The following is a 25,357-nucleotide window of genomic DNA, read 5'->3' as shown; positions in this document are numbered from 1 at the left end:
CCAAATTCAGGCGAAGTGTGAAGATTTCCCCCCCTCCCGCCCCCAGCCGCAGCCTGAGCCGCAGCCTCCTGCCCCGCGGCGATCAGTGTAAGTGCCCCGGACTCTCCCTGCAGAGATCCCAGCTGGGCCGGGGCCAGGGAGCAGCGGGACACGCGGGAGGTGTTCAAATCCCCCGCCCCCAGCAGCTGCTCCAGGCCCTTCCGCGCCGCAGGGAGAGAGGCGGTCGCCTAAGCCCTGGGGCGGGGGTGGTAGAAAGGGCCTTAGGCGCAGGTTGCTTGTAAGCCGCCCTAGGGCACCCCGGCCAGGGGGACCCTGCTCAAACCACGAACGGATCCGCACTGCGCGACACCACCTTGGCCAGCCCGGGGGGAAGGGGGGGCGTCTTTAGTCTTGTCCTCTTGGGTCTCCTTTAAACACCGAGCTCCCCTTTGCACCCCTTCGGGTCCGGCTGGATACGCCCCCCTCCCCCAGTCCACCGAGGGGCTCCCCTGAGCTGCGAGGCGAGGGCCCCTTGCAGCCAGGGCTGGGAGGCCGGTTTCTGCGCCGCTTTCCCTGCTGCGCGCTGGCCTGAGCGTGGCCCTTGTACCGATAGATCTTGGCCCTGGCTACAGAGGAGCAGAGCTCGCTGGACCCTTCCCAGGCGGCCCCTGGGTTGATTTTTCTCTGCGGAAGGGAACAAAAGTGGCTGGACAGGTTAATTGGGGCGCCGGGGGAGCTGTTTGTTTGGCCGGCGTGATAAAAGAGCGAGCGAGCAGGGTTTCTCTAGGGCCGCCTGGGGCCATGGGGTCTCCGTTGCTGCGGGGTTTGGGGCTAGAATTGCCCCCCCGCAACCCCTCTCCAGCTGTACGTGTCCATCGATGGCTGGCAAGAGCAAAGCCCCCAGCGGCGATCCAGCCCCGAGGATTGTTGTCGGCGCAGATGCTGGTCCTCAGGGAGGGCTGAGGGCTGGTGTTTCTTGGACCTGCCGTGAGGCGTGTGCGCTTTTCTAATGCGTAGTAATCGGGTGATTATTTACCTCTAATCATCTCCGCACAGAAAAAAATAATTACACCGAGAAGGAGAGTTGTGGTGGGGAATACAGTCCCGGCACCAGCAGGCGTCTGATGACCGCCGACTTCCCCCCCGAGGCTTGCAACGCGCCCCTAACTCAACCCTACAGCTGCTCGTGAAGAGGCATTTTCATAGCGGTGGGGGCTTTTGCCTGGCCCCCTGGCCAGGGGACGGGGCTCGCTGGCACGGGTACAAAGCGCTGTATTTGCGTGTGTGCCCGCAGGATCCGCAATCTGGCGCAGTCGTTGGGCCAGCGTGGTGTAAACTCAGTCAGTGCGGGGGTGGGGTGCCCGAAACAGGTACAAGTCCCCCGCGGCAAGACAAGCGGGGCAGGCATGTGGCTGGCGGGACGCACAAGTAGGGTTTGTTGCCAGCCTGCGCTCCTGCTGAGTTGAGAGCTTTAAAGTATCCCCAGGTGATTTGCTGGAGGGAGATAGAGGGACTGGTACTTTTGCCGACCGGGCGGGGGTGGAGGGGGGTCAGACTGGAATTTGGGAAACTGCCCCAGCCCTATTGGAATAGAAAAACGAGCCTGTGTCATTTTAATACAAACGTTGCACAACTCGATGGAGACAAATCCCAGCATTTAGAATTAATAGCTGCTTAGAAGCTGGTTCTGGGGTGAGAAAATGTCCTTTCCCCCTCCCAATATACGTCCTTGGGGATCTTCTTATTGACAGACGCGCAAGAAGTAACTTGGTAGCCGGGACTGTCTGGTAGGCGCGTTTGGCTCTGGAGTGCGCATTGATTTAACTTGGCCTGGGTGCCCCGCAATTGTCTCGACTCAACTCTTCTCCTTTAGCGGAATCCCCAGTTTCACGGAGCGCTGCTTCCATTCGTGTCTTGCTCTCCAAAAAGCTATAAACCGGTTGTCGACAACGCGCTAATTTTCGCCGTTAAAAATCGCAGGATTTCTTGCCTACGAAAATAGCCGCTGTTTCGCTGTAATTCGTACAAGTTCCACATTTAAAATGCTTCGGGGCACGAGGAATATAATCCCCACCCCACTCCTCTCCATCCCTAGGTTTTGTGTATAGGGGAGATATATTTACTTATGAAGCTACGGGTGCATTGATTCCTCTCCCCTCCCCCGATGTTTGAAGGGAGTTCATAACCCCCAACTCGCTGGATTCTCTAATTCGGAGAGTAGCACAAATGCCTACTAGGAGCCCTCCTGCTTCTGAGTCCCTCGGCTGGGAATTTCTACTTTTTGATACAAGTTTGTGTCTCAGCAGCACTTGAAATCGATGGGACGGTGTTAAACGTTTGCAGATTGGTGAGGCGTAAAACAGAGCAGATGAGGACTAGCTTGATGCCGTGACTGGCAATAATAAAGGAATGGATCAGATTGATTTCCCACCGGGCAAAACCGAGACCCAAGACAGCAATGGGAAATAAAGCGTTCAGCTGGGGGAAAGTTTCAATGATCAATGCAAGGACTAGATTGGCTTATGGAACGGGTTTGCTTTGCTTGCTTTCTGAAGTCGAGACCAAACTATGTTTAAAATGCGAGCTCGCATCTTACGTATTTAATTACAGACATTAGGTTTAAAGAACTGGCTTGTTCCAAGTGTTGCCTGATCTATAAATTGTGTATTGGCTATTTTAATTAATCATATTAACCTGTACTTATAGGCTACACAAGATAAATTTTAAATACACCCTTTTGGCTGGATCGACGGAAATCTTACCCACAAAAACTTCTGACGATCTGTTCTATGCCTGCTGGATCTGCATGGACCCCTGCTCTCCGTTCAATTGTAACTGCAAATCCTAACAGGATAAAACTCTACTGTTCAAAACACTCACTCACCAGGCCGCTGGAGTTATTGGGGTTTGAGAGTCCTACAACCGCTCGAAAGAGGCAAACAGCAGAAATCTTTAAAGCTTTCTACTGTGAGTAAATTCTCATCCCCTAGTAAAACATCTCATCCCAAAGAGCTAATGTTACTCCCCCGCAGGATTCCTTTACAAATCAGGTACCGGCTCAGGCAACCATCGGTGTTTATGTCCCTGCGGCACCGTATGGACAAGACCGAGGTGTAAACACGCTCTTTGCTCGCTGTGCTTAGTGCAGTACTGTAAATGAAAAGGACATTTGCACAGTGAAAGTCCGGCTTGATGCGCCGCAGCCTCGGTGGAGCTGTCAGGTCTTATCTTTATTGGCTTTTCCCAGCCTCTGTCCGAGTTGAAAAGAGGTCTCCTTTTATCTTAGCGAGCTTGCACGGAGAATGTTTACACAGGGCAACTTTTTGTTTTAGCATTATTACCAAGGTTAAAAACCTGACTTGAGCCCGGAGATAAGTGGGTAATATTGCTCTCAGGACGGGACCCGGTGCAGCAGCTGCCCGGATCACGGAGCAAAATAAAACCAAAATAAAATAAAACCAACCCTCTTAGAGGTGTTCTCCAAACCAACTGAAAATGAAGGCGAATTCCCCGGCAGATATGGCGAATAATTTCCCTGTAACAGATCCCTGCATCCATCCGATAAGAATGAAGTGTAAAGCTTGAAAAATGTTTTTTGGAAGGTACATAAAACTAGAAGAGAACTGAAAGACAATAACGCAATACGTTCACTCTAGCTAAGTGAAAGCGTTTGTCAAGCTCTAATGGACTTGTTAAGAGAGAGAGAAAATATCTAGGCTCAAGTCCTGATCCCATGTACTCAGCTGGGACCAAGATTTAGCCTCGATACTTTCCTACAAAGTAAATGCAACTGACCAGTGACTTCTTGATGTGGTGGAGAAAAGCGAATGCAATTGTTTGGGGGTGGTGGGTTTTTTTGTTGAAAGGACACGTGAGAACTAACTAAGTTCTTTGGTATGTAAAGCTTTGGATCAACAGCTAAAACATCGCTATTTGTACCGATCGGACGGGGAAACGTTTGCTTTTGGGATCCCTCAGTTTAGTAGCAAGCTGTTGCCCTGCTTAAAGTTAGAAATAAAAAGCGAAGGGAAAACGAGCGTTCTCCCTGGTAAACAACAACCCAGAACAAACAGACGGGAGCGCAGCTGCCATTGTAGGCCCTGGGCCGATTGTGCCGTCTTTACTCGGGCAAAACTCCGCCATATTTCAAAGGTGGGCGAGGGGCGGACTATAGAGCCCCTCGCTTTGCAACCGCTCAGCTGATTTTTGAATCCCAAGGACGGTTCGTTCGTGGCGAAGTGGAAGAGTCCGTCCGAGCGCTGCTGTTTTGTCACCCGCCCATGCGTAGACATATAATTCCTTCCAGATTTCTGCTGAGTTATGCTGTGTTACCAGACTGGGAAACCCCGGGCCCTGATCCCTTATAATCCAGATCAGGAAACGAATTAACAGAATGGGGCTCAAACCCAGGGACCCGTTCCAGTGGCAATGGAAATCACAGGGCAGTTCAGCGTTGCGGGCTGGGGGGTTGTTTCTTCAAGTCGTACCTGGGCTGAAGGGAACAGTAACGTTTTCCCGGGGTGGGAAACCAAAGGGCAGGTTTAGAAAATGCCCCCTCCGCAGTCACCGAGCAGAACCACAGCTGAGCCAGCGGTAGAAAGCAGCGACCGGCCGCTCTGGGCTCCCGCGGCTCGATGGGGTTGTTTGTGGGACTGGGCCAAAGCTCTGGCCTGGGCCAGCTGCGGATACTCGTGATTTCCCAGCTGCAAATTAGCGCTGCCCTTGACTCGGCCCCCGGCTTCTCAGGCGATTTCAATTTGGCACCTGGGCGCACCAGGGCCCAGCGTTTCGGGCAAGGAAGGGGGCTGGGGGGCGCAGGCGGGAGTCGTGCTAGGCAGGGCCGCTCAGGTTAAGCCGAAGCAAAGCCGCGCGTTCAGACAGCGAGGTTGGGGCCGGGGCCGGGGCCGGGGCCGGGGCCGATCGCTGGGTTGCGAGGAACCGAGCGCTCCAGCCGGGACAGGCTGCAGGGCCGGTAGGAAATCCGCTGCAGTCGCGCTTTGAGCCAGGGCATGTCGGGGGTAGGCCCGATTCCGTGCTCGGGCAACCCCCCCTTCCCCCCAGTTTAAATCAACGGGAGCTTGGTCCCGATACACGCTGGTGGGACCGGTCTGTGTGTCCACGTGCTTGAAGGGCCGGATCCTGCAGGCAGAGTGGACGGGAACACAGTCTTTGAGCAATGTAGGCATCGGTCATGCGGGCTGGTCCGCTGAGACCCAGCGCTGCCCGCCCCGTCTGTTTACACTGAGCCCGTTCGCTTTTCTCCCACGCAAGCCGGCTTGGCACTAACCATGTGTGTCCCTGTCGAAAAGGAAATGCTCCAGGAGAAAGGCCTGTCTGAAACGGAAGAAGGGTTTCCAGCAGCCCAGACAGCTGGTCATGCAGAATCCGCAGCGCGCTCCCCGGTTCTTGGCGTGGCAGGAGTCAGCAGCACGCCGCTGAGCAGCCCGCAGGGCCAGGATCCGGAGCAGGTACGCACCCCCGTTTACACAACAGCCGGTATCTTCCTGTCTGTCCGCGCTGTGAATTGCATCCCGCCCCTGCTTGCCGGGCTTCCTTCCCACTCCCTTAACATCTGCAGATAGCACCAGCATCCCGAGCAGCTCGTCATCCCCAAGGGAATAAATTCCCTGTTCGCCCGAAATCTTCTTGCACCCAGGGATTGAGGGTTTTTATGAAATTCTTTGCTCTAAACTTCTAGGGCTGTTACCCGAGTACTCTACACGCGCTTTATGTGAAAGAAGCCATAACAGACAGAATTTACGGTCTCTGCCACAGATGCCAGGGTTTAAAAATGTTTTTCTCCGTTTTTTTTAAATATTATTATTTTCTCCCCTTTTAACTTGCAAGCTCTCCCCGCCTGCTCTGGTTTTCTTGGAAGGACGTGTTTAAAGACGGCCACTCTGAAGAGTCCGTCTTTGCACAATCTACCCAAGCCTGCAGTTGCTATTTGCAATCAAAATTCAAGGTCAAGAGCGAATCAGAACCACCCCGGTTATCCAGAGTTCTCAGCAACAGGGTTTCCTTTGGAAAGGCTTTAATTTTTGTCTAGCTTTAGCTCCTACCTTTTTGACCCGTGCCCCTTATCCATCTGCATTGCTACAGAACCATAATTACGACCACGCTGATTTCAAATGCCAGATTATTGGGTGCCCGGGTACCTTTTTGTAACGCCACTCCAAAACCGTTATGCGGCTTGAGATTTTTGTACAATAATTAAATACAATTAAGCTCCTCCTGCCAAAAAGGCCTGACTGTAAATTAGATGGCATTCAATCATGCCTTCTGATTGACTCGGGGTATTTAGTGTGCTTTTTATAAAGTGTTGACAACTTTCCCATATCAGAATTATAACCTGTCAAGGGGGCGAGGAGGAAGCAGAAATGTAAAACGATTTCGTTTTAGCTACATGTTTAAGCTAGTTAAAAAAAAACAACCCACCCCTTTGCTATATAATCATAAATGCATCAAGTAATAGTAATTATGCCTCGGGGCTTTTTAGCTCAATTTACCTCTGGTTTTCCTTCCAATCTCTGATCTCCAGCCAGGTGTTCGAAAGGGAAAATAGGCCCGTGAAAAGAAAGGGAATGTTGGCAATTAGTGATAGGTTCGAGAATACTCTCATTTGTAACAGGAAAAATCTGAACCTCTCAAGATGCTCGGCGTCTCCTTCGCAACACGAGCCAAGCACAGACGTGGGTTTGCTAAGAGCTGAAAAAGTGAGCGTGTGTCAGATGCACCGTTGATTCCATCCTAGGTTCCTCGCCTTTAGGTTTCACCCACCAAGGATGAAGCTTAGCGGGGTTAGCAAATAACCAGGGGATTCCAAGGAAGAATATGAACATCTAGGGCTTGATCCTGCACCCGTCCAAATCAAGGGGTGAAAGCTCCCACTGACCTAATGTTGAGTTCCTGCTACTTCAACCGGCTATCAAAAGATTTCCATTAACTCTCTTAAACAGGGAACAAACACCCAGCCCTATCTTGTATATAGTCCACATAAGTAGGTATACAGCTTTCCAAACTTCCTAAATAGGCAGCTGAATAAATACGAGACCGGAGTTTCCTGCTGAGAAATTATGTCCACTAAAAGTGCGTGTGTCTATATAATATAATAAAAATAAGGGTTTTCATCTACTGCCCCACCTGACATCAGTGGGGGTTTTGCTATTGATTGCATTAGGAGCAGGCTGGGTCCCCCTATTTGTAACCGAACAGGACAAAACCTTTTCCAGTCCAGGCGGTTTTACTTTCAATTTTTCTTGCTGTTTACAAGGCTTTGACTAACCTGAATAGCACATACCCTACCTTAATTTTTTCTTGCATTCTGGGCCTGATCCTGCTTCCACTGAAGTCAATGGCAAAACAAAATAAAGTTATAATATTTGGTTTGCAGCTGGTTTGAAGTGCACGGTTTTTACTATATTGGGATAATTTTTTGAGTCAGTGTTTAGGAGAAAAACATTAACTTTTAAAAAATTGAAATAAAAATGAATATAAATATGATACTGGAAATATGTTTCAGCAACACAATTATTCTATTCTTACATTTTATATTATTCTTTTTCTGGTGGATGCATTTATCTTTAGTTGTATTAGAACCTCCTTTTACAGTTCATTACTCGGATAATTCATATTTGTAAAATACTTTTTTATCGGTCATTCTGTAATCTCTACTTTCAAGGAAATACTGAATGAAGCCATGTAGGAGTAATGTAAAATAACCTAACCCCTGATAAAACTGGATTATCCAAAGTGTTTTTACATGGGACTGATCATATGAGAGTTTGTCTACATGGGGAGTTATTCCAGAATCGCTAATTCCTGATTGTATTTGGGAAGAAGAGCGTCTACAGGTGGAGTTAGTCCCTTATTCCAAATTCTCAGTCCACTTTGGAAATGGATTCTGCACATGGAGTTAATCTGGAATAATTCATCTGTTTTCCGTTCACACTTTCCTTTGTTATGGATTAATTTTCATGTATAGACAAGCCCTGAGTATTGTTAATTGTGTAAGTATTTGCAGGATCAGGCCGAGGCCCATAGCATGCAATGAGAAAGCCAAGGACATTGCAGGAGGATAATATATTATGTATAGCCATCATGTCATTTATTATTGATCTTGTTATAAAAATCGTGATCTATTAAATAACTTGCCACTAGGCTAGTAGAGCGGTGGCGTAAAGGACAATCCATTTAACTGTTTCTACTAATTTTAAAACTGTCTATTCTGAATAACTCTGGGGAGGAGGAATTGATTCCTTTTGACCTGAAAGTTATGCGTTCTGCTCATCTAAAAGTGAGTTGCCACCCTGGCAATTGCTGGCTTTTTATCAGCTAATTTAAAATATGCACTTAACAGATTAACATTTTCCGACAGAATTCTACCCTTTGGTGCTGCTTCCACACACACCCACCACGTTGCCGAAACATCCTATAGCAAAGTATGGTTCTGCATTTCATTTTATTTTTTGAGGACAAATATCTTTCTCACCTTGAACCGAGCGGACCGATAAAAGGTTGGATTTTTTGTTTTGTTTTGACCTGTCCCTCATCTGAAAAGGTTGAGCTTTACCTACTGATATACAGTTCTATTTGATAATATCAACAACTCTTAGACCCGGTACTCAGAAGTCTTTGGTTTTTGTTTTTTTTAATCTACTTGGCTGCAGTATCCTCGCTGGATGTGAAGCATTCTGCAATTCAGTTTGTTCCTCTTACTTTTTGGAAATAGGCAGTGGAATCTTTAGGGCCTACTCCTGCGCCTTTGCCTTTCCTTTCCAAAGATCATCAGCTCGCAGCTTTGCTCTGAGGGGAGGAATCCTAGACTGAGAATACTTTTGATGATGGTGGTTTTGTTTTTGTTGTTTTGATTCTTTTTAGACAATAGAAAACATCAAAGTCTATCTCCACGAGAAGGAACTATGGAAGAAGTTTCATGAAGCTGGCACCGAAATGATAATAACCAAAGCAGGCAGGTTGGTGAAAATGCATTTCACACCCTTAAAGTCTCTATTCTGTATTGAATGTCACAATTTGCCCACAGCAGAATCTTTCTAAGGGGGGAGACCTACTGCAAATGATTGAATTTTCAGAAAGTAGGCCTTGATTTAAGACTTCTGTAGGATTACTCACATACTCAAAGTTATGCACCCATGTTGGTACTTTGCTGAATATGGTCAGAAGTGAGCACGCAATTTAAGAAAAGCGAGTATATTGTCTTAGACTATATACTCTGGTCCTCTGATAAGTCTAGGTTAGTTTTAATTCTCTATGCTAATATTTCTTTTGATTATTCGTGTTTCTAAGACCTTCAGGACCATAGTGATGCCAGTTCTAGACGTGACAGTAATTCTTTCCTGAGCAAGAGATTACCTACTCTGTATAGAATAGTAGTAATACTCTGTGGTACACTTGTGGAAGTAATAAAGCCTTTGCAAACTGAGACCTTGTTATAAACCACTGGTATCAAACCTTGGTTGAGTGGAGGGTTGAAGCTGCCATTTTGTGTGTATGGGCAGAGCTGTCCCTTGGGTAGGGCGAATTGGGGCCACTGCTCCTGGCCCCATAGGCTGAAGCGATTGGCAAGCACGGTCAGTCCTGGAAGAGATGAATCTGTCACTTCCCTCCCTGGGCCCTGCACCCCCCTAGGGATGGCCCTGTGTGTGGGGATTGGCCAGGTGTGAGTAAGTATGGGTCTGCTTTAGATTGCCTGCCATTCCTTTGCATGAAATGCTATTCATGTGTCAGTAAGCTTGATTCCTGTTTTATTTTTGCTACCATCATCGTCATAATGGTGAGAGAGGGCTTAATCCTGTGGAGTGCTTTCAACTCTCAGTGAAATCAGTGGGATTTGAGGAAGGTGGTTCCCATTGTGTTGTCATAATGGAATCTCACAGCCGTGAATGTGAGACTGGGGCCTTGCAGCCCATCAAACAAACTGTTCCACTAAAGTGAGATGCCCCGTGAAGTCAATGGAAAGGTTCTGGGGAATTGGATCAGGTTCTTGTGAAGGATTACCATCAAGATGTTTTTAAAACCCCTTTAATTTTCTTTAGTGCCACCCTTCTGTAGCAACTGGTGATTTCATATGACCGCACATTAGAGAATCATAAAGGTGTAAAGAAGAGCAACGGAAATAGTGTGAAATCACCAGGAAAAATGCCTTTCTAGTGGTAATGTTTCTTCTATGAAGCCTGATCTATAGCCCACTGAATTCAGTGGGAGGCTTTCTCTTGACTTCAGTGGATGCTAGATCAGGTCCATGGTTCACTCGGGCTAAATCTGGCTGTGAGATCCAGACTCCAGAGCTCTGCAGGGTACTAGTGTTCTGCTCTCAGCCACTCCGGAAACGTGCACTGAATACATCCTTATAGGCAGCCTTTCTGCCTTACTGCTCTCGAAGCACTTAAAGGGTTGCCCACTCTTCCTCATATCTCCCCCCCCCCCCCCAAAAAAAAAAAAAAAAAAGTGCTGCGCTCTCTCTATTGGCAGTGTTGCAAGATACACTAGACTCTCTCCTTGGGGTAACAGAACCTATCCCACCAGGAAGACAAGGTGAAATTGGGTTTGTAAATCACTTCAAAGAAGCTGACTCATATAGAGTGGGTCAGCTCTATGACTCGGTCCTGCAGTTCTTATGTAGATAAGATTTCCCCCCCCCCCCCGGGATTGTAATTTGCTATATAAAGTCTTAGGGCTGGATCTTGAAGCCTTTATTCACATTCATACTTCTATTAATTTCAATGGGGTTGCTACTCGCATTAGAAATGGCTGAAGGATCAGGACTGCAAATACTGGGCCTGTAAATGGAGAGAGAAATTTTACCAAATTCTAGAAACTAAACATCCCAAATGTGTAGGTTATCTCTGTGTCAGTCTTAACTTAGATTGTTTAAACAAATCCATATGTCCAGGACCAAGTCTTGCATTCTTTGGGTGCTTAAAACTCCCAGTGAAATGATATTCATGCTTCACAGCTGCTCAGAGGGGACAGGGTGGCTCTGGTAATTGTCCCAGGGATGTGGAGCCTTTTCACTTATAGAAGACCAAGGCCAAATTCTCTGCTGGTGGAAAATCAGTGCAACTCCATCAAAGTCAATGGAACACTGCCAATTTATGCCAGCAGAGAATTTGGCCCTCAGCCTGAACCAGGACCTGTGTCAGTAGTGACTGATGATTCATTAACAAACCACATGAAATTCTGTTCTGAGTGGACAGTTACAATCAACTTCAGCCCAAATGGCAACTTTAATTCTCAGCAGTGAGGCCAAGGACTGAATAGGCCTTATTACTTGACTTCTGTCGAATACACCGAAGAATAATGCACCCATTGAGGCACTGACTTCAAAAGGTGATCCCTCCATGTCAAGGACGAGGCATGTTAGTTGGGAGATAGGGGTGAGTGTGTGTGTGTGTGGGGGGAGGGATTGCGTGTGTGTGTGAGCTTCCTCTACCAGCGCGTGTGACTCTTCTGCAGTAAGAGTGGCCATCAGTATCCTCTAGGCCTGTTACTCCGACAGCTCTCACCAGCGCTGAAAATAAAAATACCTGTAACGGTTCACAGAATAACTCGTCTTACAACAACTAAACATGCATGAAGTTAAGCCATGTGACGATCAGTCTGATTTAGTTGCACAGTTCACAACTGATCAGTGTCCAAAACCTTCTAGAAACAGAACCGCCCAGCAGCACAAGAGTAGACTTCAGTTCAATTCTTATTGAAAATCGTACTTCACCCAAACCATTTAAATACATAGTGATAATAAACCCACCCACTCTCTCCCAATGCCCCACTTTCAACATCAGAGTCTGTATCATCTTTTAAAAGGGGCCTTATACCAGGCTCTCTGTCTGTCTGCAAAAAATATAGGGCCAGTTGAGTGCAGACACAAATTATGGTCCTGATCCTGCAACAGACTGTGTGTGCGTGAAGGGAGGTGGGGTTCTACGCAGGCCCAGGGATGCACCCATGTGCACTCAACTGAAGGATCAGGTCTCTTAAATGTCTAACTATTTAATTTCAAAAGGAAAAAAAGGAGTCTGTTTTTTAAATTCTAAATTGCAAATGTAACTTTAATGACCAGTTATTTCAAAAGCGGGTAAAAAATAAGATCAAAGGGAGATCTTGTTCTAGAGGTGATGGTGTAAAATAGGCATTCTCTAATTATAATCCAGACCCCGATAACTCAAGAGGAGTGTGTTTATTTCATTTGTTGTCAATCTGTATAACTCCACAGGCCAAGTCAACTATAAATTACCAGGAATTCAGGACTAAGAATTACTTTGGGGGATTATTACTCCCTCTTAGGACGTAGGAGACACTTGGAGGACACAGCGAGCTCAGTACTGAAATAGGAATGATGATGTTGCCAAGAAAGCTTGATTTATAAAGTGTAAACATCTTTAAAATGCACTCACTATCTTTTTAATGTTTGACTCTTTTATTGTGAGGGGGGGGGGAAAGGAGATTCCTTTATATTAAAAGGATCATCAAAAGATAAAAAGTTTGTGAGCAAAGTTCCCTGAACTTTGTGCAAAACCATTCGCCTCCTTTGTACATAAAATAGCACAACTTTTCATGTTTCGTGTTTTGCGGGGTATGCAAATCAATACCTTTTGTCATGAAAGGTTTGTTCTTCTACGTAATTTGTATTGTCTTAAAGGAACACATTAAACATAACACAACAATTAAGAAGCCTGCCCTGCATTCCTTGCACACTTGCAATTCCCAGGCATTTTGGGTGTGTACAAATTCATGATTAGGCCTAAAGAAATGACAGAAATTTAAAGTAAAATTCATTGTCCTTTTTTTAATGTAAAAAATTCAAGATTTGCATTTTATTCAATGTAAAATTAGTATGTTTGACTGCACAGTGGGTCAAATGCTGCCCTTACATACACACAAGCCCACTGCCTTCAATGGCTTTCACCACAGTCCTGATCCTGCAAAGAGGAGCACTGAAGTGGAACACTGTACTTGCACGGAGACCCAGGGAACTCAAAGGGGATGTGGAGCAATCTGCCAAGGTGGTTCTTTTTGCAGCATTATGGCCTATTATTGTGCGTGAAATGATTTAAACCGGGTATTCAACTCTAAATGATAGCTTTAGGTGTTCAGATGTATTGATACAATACAATTTTTCAGAAAGATAAAAGCACTTTTCCCAACAGAAAGATAATCCCAAACATTGTTGCCTTGAAAATAAGTGTGTGTGTGTTCCTCTTTCTTATATACACTTGCTCTACAGTATGTATCAAAGGGTGCTGCAGATTAATACACTCATCTCTTAAGGCACTTACACTCTCTTCGTTTGTATTTAAGGCATGTAATAGTCACAAATTTAATATGAGGGAGCAATTTTTACCCAAAGCAAATTGTACAACTTCATTATAAGTTGCTTTTCTTTTCTTTTCTGTCCCCAGGCTCTGTCCTGAATTAGGCTAGTCCTGCAGTAGTAGCTATCTTTGTGGCTCAAATCGGTTTCTGTCTCAATTCTCCAATGGGTTTGACCCTCCAAACCCTCATTCGTTCAAGTAGTCTTTATTCATGTGAGTAGTCCCATTGGTTTCGGGATTTCTTCTCCCCTTTCACCCTTTTCCAGATCTGTCTGTCCTCTAATTTTAGGGGTTTTTATCCCCCTGAGGCACTGATCTTTACAGTTCTTCCCGGTACCATTCCATGGCCCAAGTGAATGGGCACACCATCACTCCATAGGCAGTGTTAAGACAGGTTTATTACTAATCAGCAGGGAATGCCAATCCGCAGAGCATCTGACCCCCTTCCTGTGGAGACCTAACTCTAAATTAATATGTCAATTTCTCTACAGTGACGAACATCCAAATGATTATGATGGGTTTGTAACCATGGGGTGGGGTTCAGACCACAACACCGTGTATAAATGGATACAGAGCCAGCCTCAATCTTTACTGTAACATCTCTTAAAAACTGCATGTGGATTGAGGGACATTTGTTTTAAGGTCCTCTAAGAACCTTCTTACAACATACTGCACAGAACAACTTTCACCCCAGTGTACGTGGAAAACTTGCAAACCTCTGTGTGATTTTTTTTTTTTTTTTTAGATTTTGGTTTGAGTGGCTTATTTCAGTTTAGCTTAAACGTGTTCACAATCGATTTAAGGTAAACTGAAATACCCCTGGTTTAAGGTTTGCACCAGTTTAACTAAATTGGTTTAAATTCACACTTTAGATTAAGCTGGTGAATTTTTGTTAAGATTTTCAGCTAGGAGATATGGATGCCCAGTTCCCATTAAAATGAAAGGGAATTGTGTGTCCAGAATCACTTCAGGCACTTTTGAAAAGTTCAGCCCAAAGCTTTATGTTTAAAAAAGCAAACCAGATCAGGTATGGAACGGGAACCATCCATTTAGAACTTGGAAATAAATTAGTAATTCAAAGAATGTTTGACCTACCGAGCCGTAAATTCAGAGTTCTGCAAATACCCTTTGTAGGTAAGATCTTGCTCCCAGTGAAATCAGTGGGAACGAAAGCAGGATCCAATCGCTTTTGGCTCTGTTGCTAGAGATGTCAACAACTCCAACAGGGAACATAGAGTTTCTTGAACTTGGAACAAGTCAGGGAAGTGAGGGACTAATATATTTGAGTCTCCCTTCTATTTTCTCTTAATGATTTGGGATGTTAATAGTTAAATATGTTTCCAAAGCATTTTCCGTTCACTTTTAGATCATTCTCATGTTAATAATCCCTGGCAGGGCCGGTCTCTAGTACCTGGACTGCGTGTTTGCCTTTGCCTTGAATGGCACAGAAGCTACAGATCCTCTCATGCTGGACCCATTAGGATCCAATCCATGTTGAGGAACTAAATCAAATACTGTAAGCCATCAGAGTAGTCAACATTATGGACCAGATCCATTTTTCCTCCTCCTAATGGCTCCTACAGAGGGTGTAACGCTAATGGAGTTCTACCAAGGAGAAAGTTGGCTTTCTTTAGAAGAACAGTTAAAATCATTAGGAACCAGCACAGAGTTGTTAACTGCCCTCATTCTTGTGCAATTTCTTTGAGTTACCTTTGTACTTTGCTCTTTATGCTTCAGAAAACTTAATCTAATTTTAGCTCATCCATCCTCCATTATGGTTTGGACCTTTATAAAGGAATGCTGGAAGCGTTTAAGCTTTCATGGGGGAAAATCAAACTGGAGGTAAAGCATCTTCTTGCAAGAAGTTTGTCTCCGTTTTAATTTGCTATGGGGCAAGAAGAGGAAATGATACTAGATCATTAAAGCAACTGCATAGTTAACCAAGTTCTCAGGAGTGTGAGAAACAATGTTTTATTTAAAACTTAGATGAGTTAGCCAGAAAAATTTAAATATAACCTCCCTTTGCCAAACTAGAAAAATTCCCTAACTGTCTGACCCCCTCGTCGTTGGGTCATGGTCCTGCCACCAGATAAATCTCTCCTATCTGTCCATAGACTGTGAGTTCAATGTTGCTTGTGTTAGTGACAGTGAATTTGGGGCTGAAAAATGAACTACTGATGAGAACTCCTGTTGAACCTGTATTGTTTGTTATTCTGAGGCAAGGATCTGGCATGGGCTAATCCAGCACTTCAAAGCTAACTGCTCTTACTTTGTATACAGAGCGTCATTGCGGAGTGGCGTGGGTGATAAGAGAAATAAGGGACTGGAGGGTTAGGATTCACTGGGAAAATGGGACCCTGTTGAAAAACTCTTTGATCTCTTCAAAGTATTTTCTGAAAGCAAGAATCTATCAAAAAGGAAATGCCATATAAAAAAAAAAACCTTAAAGAAATAGTTGACATGACCAAATTTGTATTAATTTACCCCTGGAAAACATTTTTAAAGATGCTTTATGTTGATATGGGAAATATTTGTCACAAAGGAGGGGAAAATAGAAGAATAAGGAAAGATTATTAAAAGATCTTCTTTTAAAGAAGAATTTGGTTCTTGAAGTATCTACCCACCATTAGTTTGTCTTCTGGACAATAAAGACTAAGTGTAAAATTTTCACAAGTGTCTAAGTCCTATTTTTTCAAAAGGCATGTGGGGCCAGATTTTCCCATCAATGGGAGTTAGGTGCTTTTCCCGCATGGGTGCTTTTGAAGACCCCACTAAGTACCCATCTGGCCTAAATACATTTGAAAATCCGGCACTTTAGACTCCTAAATCTTAGTGAGAATCCTTTTGAAAATGGCACTTAGGTGCTTTTGAACATTTTACCCAAATGCAAAGACTGATTTAAATGTTTAATGGCAACTGGGCTGTCTTGTGAACCAGCCTCTAATGGTGGAAGGGCCTAATCCTAACCCCACTGGAGTCAATGGTGTAAGACTCCCATTAACGTCAGTGGGCTTTGGATCAGGCCTTTGGCAAACAAATTAGTTCCTTGCAAAACTGCAAAGAAAAAATTGGTGCTACCAGAACATCACGCAGTCAGGGTTAGACTTCATCTGCAGGCTTCAGGTCTCTTGCTTCCATTCCATCTTCTCAGCGGGGGTGAGAGGTGACGGCACTCCCTAATTGTACTACAACTTCCTGTTCACCAGGTCCCTGCAGGAGGTTAGGAAAGGAGGACATCTTTGCTCAAGAGCAGGCGAGCAGCGTCACTGAGGTGACACTCTGCCCTGAAAAGGAAGGTTAGATCAAGCCTCTTAGTGAGTAAAAAGGTCATTAAGAAGGGAGGCTGGCATAGAAGCCACTTCATGAGCCGGTCCAGCCCAAACCATCGTCTGAAGTCCCTGGCTGAGAGACACATGCAGCTTCTTGGTATGTCCAGCCTCGGGAGCGAGTGTGCAAAGGACAGCCAGGCCTCGCATCAGTGTTTCCAGACGACTAGTTCTTGTAGCAGGACTGCTGCTTTAGGCCTGTGTGACTGGCACGCGAGGTTCCTCTTTTCTACCTCACCAGTAAGATACTGGTCCGCTGCAACTGTGCCCCTCCCATTTTAACGTACATACGCTCCAGTCCCCAAAGCCCCATCTTCCAAACACGTATCCTTTTGGGATAGGGCCCGCACAGCTGAATAGATGCCGGGGTCACTGTTTGGTCCCACCGAACTTTTAAACTAGTACAGCTGCCTTAAAGGCTGGGACGTCCTGCCTTAGAGGAATGAGTTTGTCTCTGTCTCTCTCATCATTCTGCTGCATAACCAACCAACCAACCACACAATTAAACACCAATTAAAGTTTTGTATGAACTTCAGAAGTTTTGGCTTCACGTCAGTAACTGCTGCCTAGTAAAAGGGATTGGACTGTAAAAGAATAAATAAATAAACAAAGGACGCTTATTCTAACAGCTCATTTTAAAACAATTTGTGAGTATCATGTAGAGATAAAACGTGCATAGCACAAATTTAGCTAAGCAAAGGCTGCTTCGTTATCAGAGCACATAATTCACTAGCACGTCAGCTCTAAAGCTTGCGCGGGCTACAGAATTGTGCTGCTTGCTTATTTTTCTTGCTCTTACTGTTTTTGTTACATTTCATCTGTAGAGTGGCACAGGGAAGAATTTAGCTGGGGCCGTACTATTGCCCTGCCAACCTTTTCATGTGGGTTTTGCGCCCCCGCCAGCCCCCCACCCCATATTTAACTCCCCAAAGCAATGCACACTCTATTTTTGCTGTCTGCAGGCCTCTCCAAAGAACATCCATCTGCAGATTACTTGATGGCAATTAAGATAAAAAAAAGACAGTATTTTAACATAAGGTGCTGGACTCCCCCAGGGATAAGGCAGAAGATTATCTTTCTTCATCTTTCTTCATCTTTTCCGTGGAGGATGCCTATCTTATGTGAACATAAAAACAACTTTAATTCTTCATCACCAAGCTCTAATGACAGCGACAGTCCTTTCAAAGCAGGCACTTCTGCACATCTTGCCACTACTGCAAAATTTGTGGAGGGAAATAGGAATGTGCCTTTAAAATCCGTTCCTAGAGCTGGGGAGAGTTTTGGAGGGATAGAGAGGAAGAACAATCACTACTGCACCAGGAAGACTAGACTGTCCCTTCTCAATGCGTATGGGGTAAGAATGCACCTGAGACACAAACAGGGTGTGAACATTCCCGAAGCCTGGAGCTGTTGGGATCTGGGACTTTATTCTGCCAATATAGAGAAGGAGGGCGGCAGTAGGGAGGTAGCTGAGATCCCAAAGTTCAGAGGTGTTGGCTCTGGGGTTTCGGTTCAGGGCCGTGGGTAGATCCCTTAGGCCCGAATGTGCTTTTGTGTTGGTTGTCATTCTGGCTGACACAGCAGGACTTGAACTGGGGACGTCTACAGCTAAACATGTGAGTCTTTACAGCTTGAACTAAAAAGCCATGTTTTGTAGCTCGGGGCTGTAACAGATCATGTCCTCTGGGGATCCTAAACAAAGGGAGATGCATAGCAAACACTGACCAGGGGGTTACACCCATTGCATGTTTTGCTTTCTTTAAAAAGTATAAAGGGGAACAAATCAGGTCAAGAAATCCAGGACTCCTATAACACACAGCCTTGGGGTAGGGGCTTGGCTTTCTCTACTGCTCTTCCTTCTCCTACCCAGCAGACAGGAGGGGATGCGGTGTGGGAAGGGAGCAGAGCTAAGAAAAAGTAACAGACCCATGAGAAAGCCGGAAGCCATCCCTAGGGAGCTAGATGCGTGGAAGGAGTCTCCTCCTTCGTCCCTGTAGCCCCACCACTGGCTTCCCAGACTACAGTTAGACTGTGACCCCTCCTAGGGCGGTCAGGGAGTCCACAGCTAGGGCAAAGCTGCTTAAAGCAGCACTAACTTTCTGCTATGTTTCTTGCCTGGGCTCTGTGGTTTCTACGGTGGTACATGCTATTTATCATGGCCAATCCCTGACACATTGCTGGCCCCACCTTGTTGCCTATGTGGATATTGTGCAGAGGACCATTTGGTGGCTGTGTGGAAAAGGGTCGGTAGATTTCTAAGTGACGGTGCGGTCCCAGCAGTCATCTCTGAGGGTAGTAAATGAGGTATTCTCACAGCAAGAGCAACCTCTTGAATCACGCAAGGTGAATGAGACTCTCAAGCCCTTGCAGTGTCCATTCCACTTTACCTGTTTTGCAACATACACGGTATTTGGTGTCTGCTTCCCTTCCTTACCCATCTCACTCCGAACTTTTCTGTATCTCTTTCTCTCCCTCGTATTTGGAGACAAGAGCAGTGGAAAGTTGGGGCTTTTTGAGGCCCAGGAGCATGGTGAAAGCCGGGGCAGCTGGAAAGCTTCGGATGTGACCATTCTCTCTAAGCCAACTTTTCAAGGAGCTGCTTCGTAACAGCAGCAAACCGGCATGCGCTCTCTTCCTACGCCAGTGAAGAAGGGTCTTGGGCTCTGGAAGTCGCGGGGAGGGCCCCACGTGCGACACGGTGCAAGATGCCTGACGTTTGGGACGGGCTTGGGAGGTAGCCCTGCAGTTGCTTCTGTTTCTGGAGCAATGATATTGACAACTGCCCTGGCCCTGGTCATGCAATGCCCTGGGATCTCCCTTTTAACGGGGCGCCTGTTCGAGGAAGCACTAGCTTAAACCAAAGTAATTAGCCTTGTACTGAACAGGCAGCCTGCAACAATGGCTGGAAGCTGTTTGGTTAATAGCTTTTAAAAAGGACATGAAGGCTCACAGGCGGAAAGAGACATTTGAACTGCACTTCCTTCAATGCACTGGGGCTGAGGCTCCTGCCCAGATCTTTGTGAAGTGCAGCAGCTAGGCAGTTCTGCCCATCCGGCTTCCTTTGGTGATTCCCTCCACCGCTTCCCAGCTACAGACTGTCGTATGGAGCAAAAATCATCTGTGTTTAGGGCAGATAGGCGTGATTGAGTTGGTCTGTGCACAAGACGGTGAGGACAGGGACTACTAATCCCGAGTCTGATGCTGATTCATTCTGTGGCCTCAGGCGAATTATAAATAGCCAGTTTATACAGTGCTGTAAATTCACAAAGCATTTCACCTCTCTCTCTCAGGTCCCCCATCTGTACGCTGTGTGGGGCAGAAACCGACCTTTTGTTCTGTGTTTGCTCAGCACAGAGTACAATGCGTTCCTGGCCCACAGGGCTTCAGTAATATGCATAATAAGCAGGAATAGAACTACTTAATAAGTAACTACTTAATAACTACATAATGAGCAGGAATAGAACTCCCTTCTTCAAGGAAGGTGTTCCTGAGGATTAATTACTGCATCTCATCTGCAGACTGAGCTAGGAAGGAGTCCCAATGAAGACAAGGATCCTGTATATGCATTGCCCATTGGGCTCCTGTTTGTAAATGGTTTTCAAACTCTGAAGCACTTCCGGAGTGCGAAATACAGTATGATTGAGGGGTCCAGTATGGGTTAAAATAATAATCTGTCTGTATCTTCATCCAGATCTCAAACCAAATCCAGCCTGAGCCTTTTTCAGCAGTTGGAAAAGTGTGATCAACGTTGTGTGTGTATCTGTGTGTGTGTGTGGCTGTCGAGCAGCTCCTGGTTTCAGATGGGACAGGAGCTGAAAGTAACGTACAGCGAGCGATTCCTCGCCCAGGCAAAATGGAAGAGTTCCAGAAAAGAATCTGTCGACAACGCCAGACTTGCTACACGTCAACGGAGCTACTCTCAGTCATAAGCTCAGTGTTCAGCCATAACTGTTTGCAGGATCAAGCCCTCAACCAAATCTCGCCGGGCAGAAATCTCAGCGATGCATGCAAACTTTTGGATGCTTACCAAGACTTGCTAGTGGACTACATAGCCTCACTGTGAGAGCGTGTGCTCTGCACACAGGCCTCTCGATGTGCTTCCCCTTCGTTTTCGCTCAAATTGACCATCCAGGTAAGAGCCTGGGCAACACTACACAACACGGACACACTCTCTCTTTAACTCCGGAACCAAAAGACGATTGCAGTTTCGGGCCCAGCTCCCCCATTTGTCGGGTATCCTCACCAGAAACACATGACCCATGCTTGTATCCTATTGCACAGAGACGTTTACTAGCTGGACTTTGCCAAGGGGTTGAGAGAGTTTTCATTAAGAAAATTAAAGTGACACGTCCCTGGACAGCATGTTAGTTGCATATTTTTTTAATGCCAAAATGCAGCAGCTAATAATGAGGATGAAATGCCCATGCAGGGCCAGAACTAAGCACTGAGCCTCAATGCTTTCCCTGGAAACAAACGCTGAGAGTTGGCAGATGCCACCGTGGCTCAATCTGTTGACTTGCCAAGTGTAATGCTACCACTGCTAGATACTGAACGGTTTGCAAGTTAAGCAACACCTTCAATCAGATGTGCGTTCCCATTTGTTATCCTTCAGGAATTTCAGCTGTGTATATTATAGTAGTACTTCGCCTCTTTGTATTTATTTTAGAGGGCTATACTAAAGAACATTATAAACTCCGGCATGTCTACGCTATATGAACTCCATATGCTGAAGCTTAATTTTAAATGCCATTAAAAAAGCACTTAACATTTACAGTAGATCAGTCTGGCTACTTTAGCAGCTTGGCTGTAGTACAGTATGTGAAATGATTGGGGAAGAAAGAACTTCAGAAGCTACAGGTTATTTAAAAAAAAACAACCACCCCGACTTCTACAGAATCCTTTACTGGTACATCTCAATAACTGTCCAAAATCCTATTTTCTAATTTTTCTTAATGTCCATTTTTTCTTTCATTTCATTTTTAAATGCAATTTTAAGACCTAATTTAAAAAAAAAAATCTTGGCATTCGGCTTGGATTCCTTGTGTAATTTTTTTACGGTGTGAATTGGGCTGTGTTCACAACCTGAAACGTCCTACTGTATTTATACAGGTGCTTACCTGTGTGAGGACAAAGTTAAGAGGAGTGCAGAGTTTATGAATGAAAATCAAATATGGACATTGGTAAACCACCCCTGTTTAGTCCCAGCTAAATACATCATAAATATCTGGAATTTATGCAGGGTGTTAAAAGAGTCAATTCAAATGAATCCTAACAGGGTCCATTTTGTTGCCTTCTCCTGGAGCAGTTACAAAATGGTGGCAAAGACAGTAACTACCGCTCATCTGACAGGCCCAGATTGTTCAGCGGTCCCTAGCACTCGTCACTTTCCTTGGCCACACATACAGCGATCCCTTTTAGTGGCGGGAAGAAACGTGTTCATTAAAAAGAGAAAAGGGGGAGAAAAGAGTTTAAAATCTCGGGTCTATCCGAGTGTGGGGGAGGGCTCTTTCTGCCAGGCCAAGCTATTAATCCAGATTAAACTCTCATTTAAATTGCTAGACATTTTGACAGAGTAATGATGTCAGGATTTGCCCCGTTGTTGCTAACGATGGTTGTGACAATGCTGCCTCAGGATATAGATATTTTCATCTGCTTTGCCCATTTTTTTCCTAGTACAAATGAGCCGTCCCGGCATGTTGATGTATTGGATTGTTCCGTCTTCTTGCTTAAAGACCGTGATGAGCCAGTTTGCGCAAGTAACTTGTTTTTATTGGCTGGGGAGAGGCTTGGTAATATGGAGCCAACAGAAAAGCTACTCATAAGATTGAAGATACATGGTCCTGCAAACCCGTACTGCTTACTTGGTGTTTAGTCCCCTGGAAACCAGTGGAAGTACTCGCATGGATCAAAGCTACCCACACCAGCAAGGGTTGCAAGCGCTTACACTGTGACTGTATGAAGTAATTTCCCTGTCACATCTAGCTGTTGTTTGTTTTCACACTGTAAATACTGCTCAGTAATGTAACGTCTTCGGGAGAGATTTTTCTGCTTGTGTAAACTGGCACAACTCCACTGGCTACAACGGTGCTGCGCCAACTGACCCTAGCAGAGAATTTGAGTCAGACGCTCCATTCTTGAACAGTATTTGCCGTATTCAGTTAATGCACAGTAAAGTCAATGGAGCTGCATCTGTTTACATCAGCATAGACTTTGACCCTTAATCTGCTCCCCTCCGTTGGAGAGAGGAAACCTGGGGTCTCTGAGGCAGGGCTCTATATTGGGTCAATATCGATTAGTAACACTTTTTCCCCCCCCTGCCATCTCAGGTAAGTTTTTCACCATAGTCGTCGTATTTATTATTTGTATTACCATCACACCTAGGAGCCCTGTCATGGAACATGACCCCATTGTATTAGGTGCTGCACAAACATACTCTCGCTGTCTAATGGCTGGATGTTCATAATTTCTGATCAAAGTTCAGAACTGGGTGTGTAGGAGTTTTCCCAAGAGAACTTGTCTCCTTTACGTTGTTAACCTGACCGTGGGAGGCAGAGATTCCTTCACTGGGGGAGTGTAGTGTGCAGTGTAAGATAGTTCCTTTACCTCTTTCAGACCCATAGTCACCAGCACTCATGCTTTGTGTTCCCTCTGGAAGGCACTAGGCCAACCAGAGTCATTCCCAGATGATCCTGAGTAGCTTTTAAAATCAAATCAGTGAATACCCCAGTTTTTTAGGATGAAAATCACCTTCAGGCAGAGGGCCTGTACAAGGCCCAATGCACCGATGAATAAAGGCCCACTCACTGCCCAGAGCATGCATGAGGGATTAAATTCTGAAAAATGGTCAATGCAAGGCCTGCACCCCATGTAAGTCCCCCTTTTGCTCTGTTATGAGGAAGGGGAACGTAAGTGGCGCACAGACCTCATGTTCGCTCTCCACAGGGATGAATGTCATTCAAATGCCTTAAGTGACACTTAAGTGGTACGTAGTCTTTAGGGTGAATTTCACTTTAGACTTTCACTGGAACCTCCTTTTGGGGCTCCTCTCTGCTGTTCCGTTATTTTGTACTATGTGTTAAGTTACGCACTAACGTATTAACCCTTTGCTTTTCATAAGGAGGATGTTTCCTAGCTACAAAATTAAGGTAACCGGGATGAACCCCAAGACCAAGTACATCCTGCTGATTGACATTGTCCCAGCTGATGATCACCGGTACAAATTTTGTGACAACAAATGGTAAGAGACTATTTGGTTTTTTTTCCTTGGGTTACCAAAAGAGAAGTATTCATATCTGTGTCAACTGTTTGCAATAAGCACTGAGGAGATGGTCGATAAGGACCTTCATGGGGACAAAATACCAGATACCAAAGTGCTATTTAACCTAGCCAGGAAAGGCAGAACAAGAATCAATGGCTGGAACTTAAAGCCAGACAAATTCAAATTAGAAACAAGGTACAAGTTTTTTAATAGCGAGGGCAATTAACCAGCGAACAAGCTACTAAGGGAAATGGTGGAGTCTCCATCACTTAATATTTTCATATTAAGCCTGGATGCTTTTCTAGAGGATATGCTTTAGTCAGACACAATGGGGCCAATCCAGGGGTAACGGCATGAAAGTCTACAGCCTGTCATATACAGTTTAGACTAGACGATGTAGTGGTCCTTCTGGCCTTAAAAAATTATGTATCTATGAGGCCTTAGATTTGCAGTGGGTTGAGTGTTGACCATTTCTTCTCTAATTATATTTCTTCTGTGGGAAAGAGCCACAAAGCCACCAGGTGAAGATCTGTGGGCAGACCAGATGAATCTCTCTCATTTATCCAAACTGGTGCGACTTTTCTTGACCTCACCTACTAGTCCCAATAGGTTGATGCTGGCGGTTGATGGTGGCCATCTTGGATTTATGTCTTTTGAGCAAAAATACTTCTTGTCACTCTCGAGATGTCATTGTCTGTTGGAAATATCATATGTGTTTTAAAATAAATAAATTGATAACAAACCCACCACCACCAGAGTGTTCTTGAAGTGCCCGCTCTCCTTTCCTGTTGCTATTTTTGAAACACAGGAGCAGTAGGGATCTTGCAGTTCTTGTGGTGGTAAGGTCCCGTGGGAATTGAGGCCTACCCCAGGTTGGAAGTCACAGCCCCTAGAGGTTGGATAGTTAAAATATGGGACGACTTTGTGGTCTCAGAAAGAGGGAGGACAAGCGGAATTGGTCATCCAGTGTAGCCCAGTTCTGGAGCTATTTTTATTCCCCCCTCCTCCCTCCTTTTTTGCTTTCTCTCTCTCCTCTCACCCTCTCTCAATGAGAGCAAGATTACTCAGCAGGAAAGGCAGGTTTAATATCGACTTTCCTGCCCATGGGAATCTCGTGCATCTTGTCACCTGAAAATCTCTCCTTGCTGAAAATATGCTGTGCCCTTCCCAGGACCCTCCTGCTTTCTCTGTGTGGAACTTCATCTGTTCCACTAAGTGTCAACATTGCTTCTAAGTCAATGGCAAAACTCCCATTGACTTTGAAGGGAACGGAATTGACCTCTTCATAGTGATATCCCATACAAATGTAATCTACATGCACATTTTAGGGCATTGTTCTAGTTTTTTTAATTGTCTTTGAGCTAATGCTGGTTTCTGGAGTCCTTGTAGGATGGGAGCGGTATTCACCGGGAACCTTACGCAACCCAGGGCAAATTCTTTGCTTTAGCCATTAAGTCCTA

General features: G+C 45.4%; 1 protein-coding gene across 1 annotated transcript in view; it reads left to right on the top strand.

Moving 5' to 3' along the window:
• The first annotated feature begins 5,199 nt into the window (after positions 1–5,199).
• TBX4 (T-box transcription factor 4) overlaps positions 5,200–25,357 on the top strand; it is a 53,294-nt gene continuing 33,136 nt past the window's right edge. Inside the window, exons 1-3 of the mRNA XM_084650607.1 lie at positions 5,200–5,447; positions 8,860–8,954; positions 23,757–23,876. Of these exons, the coding sequence (XP_084506733.1) occupies positions 5,268–5,447; positions 8,860–8,954; positions 23,757–23,876 (395 nt within the window). The 5' untranslated portion in view covers positions 5,200–5,267. The remainder of the gene's footprint in view (positions 5,448–8,859; positions 8,955–23,756; positions 23,877–25,357) is intronic.

The sequence above is a fragment of the Lepidochelys olivacea genome (assembly GCF_965140295.1).
Source record: "Lepidochelys olivacea isolate rLepOli2 genome assembly, chromosome: 17".
NCBI lineage: Eukaryota > Metazoa > Chordata > Testudines > Cheloniidae > Lepidochelys > Lepidochelys olivacea.
The sequence above is the reverse complement of the archived record's forward strand: the minus strand, read 5'-3'. Positions and strand labels throughout refer to the sequence as shown.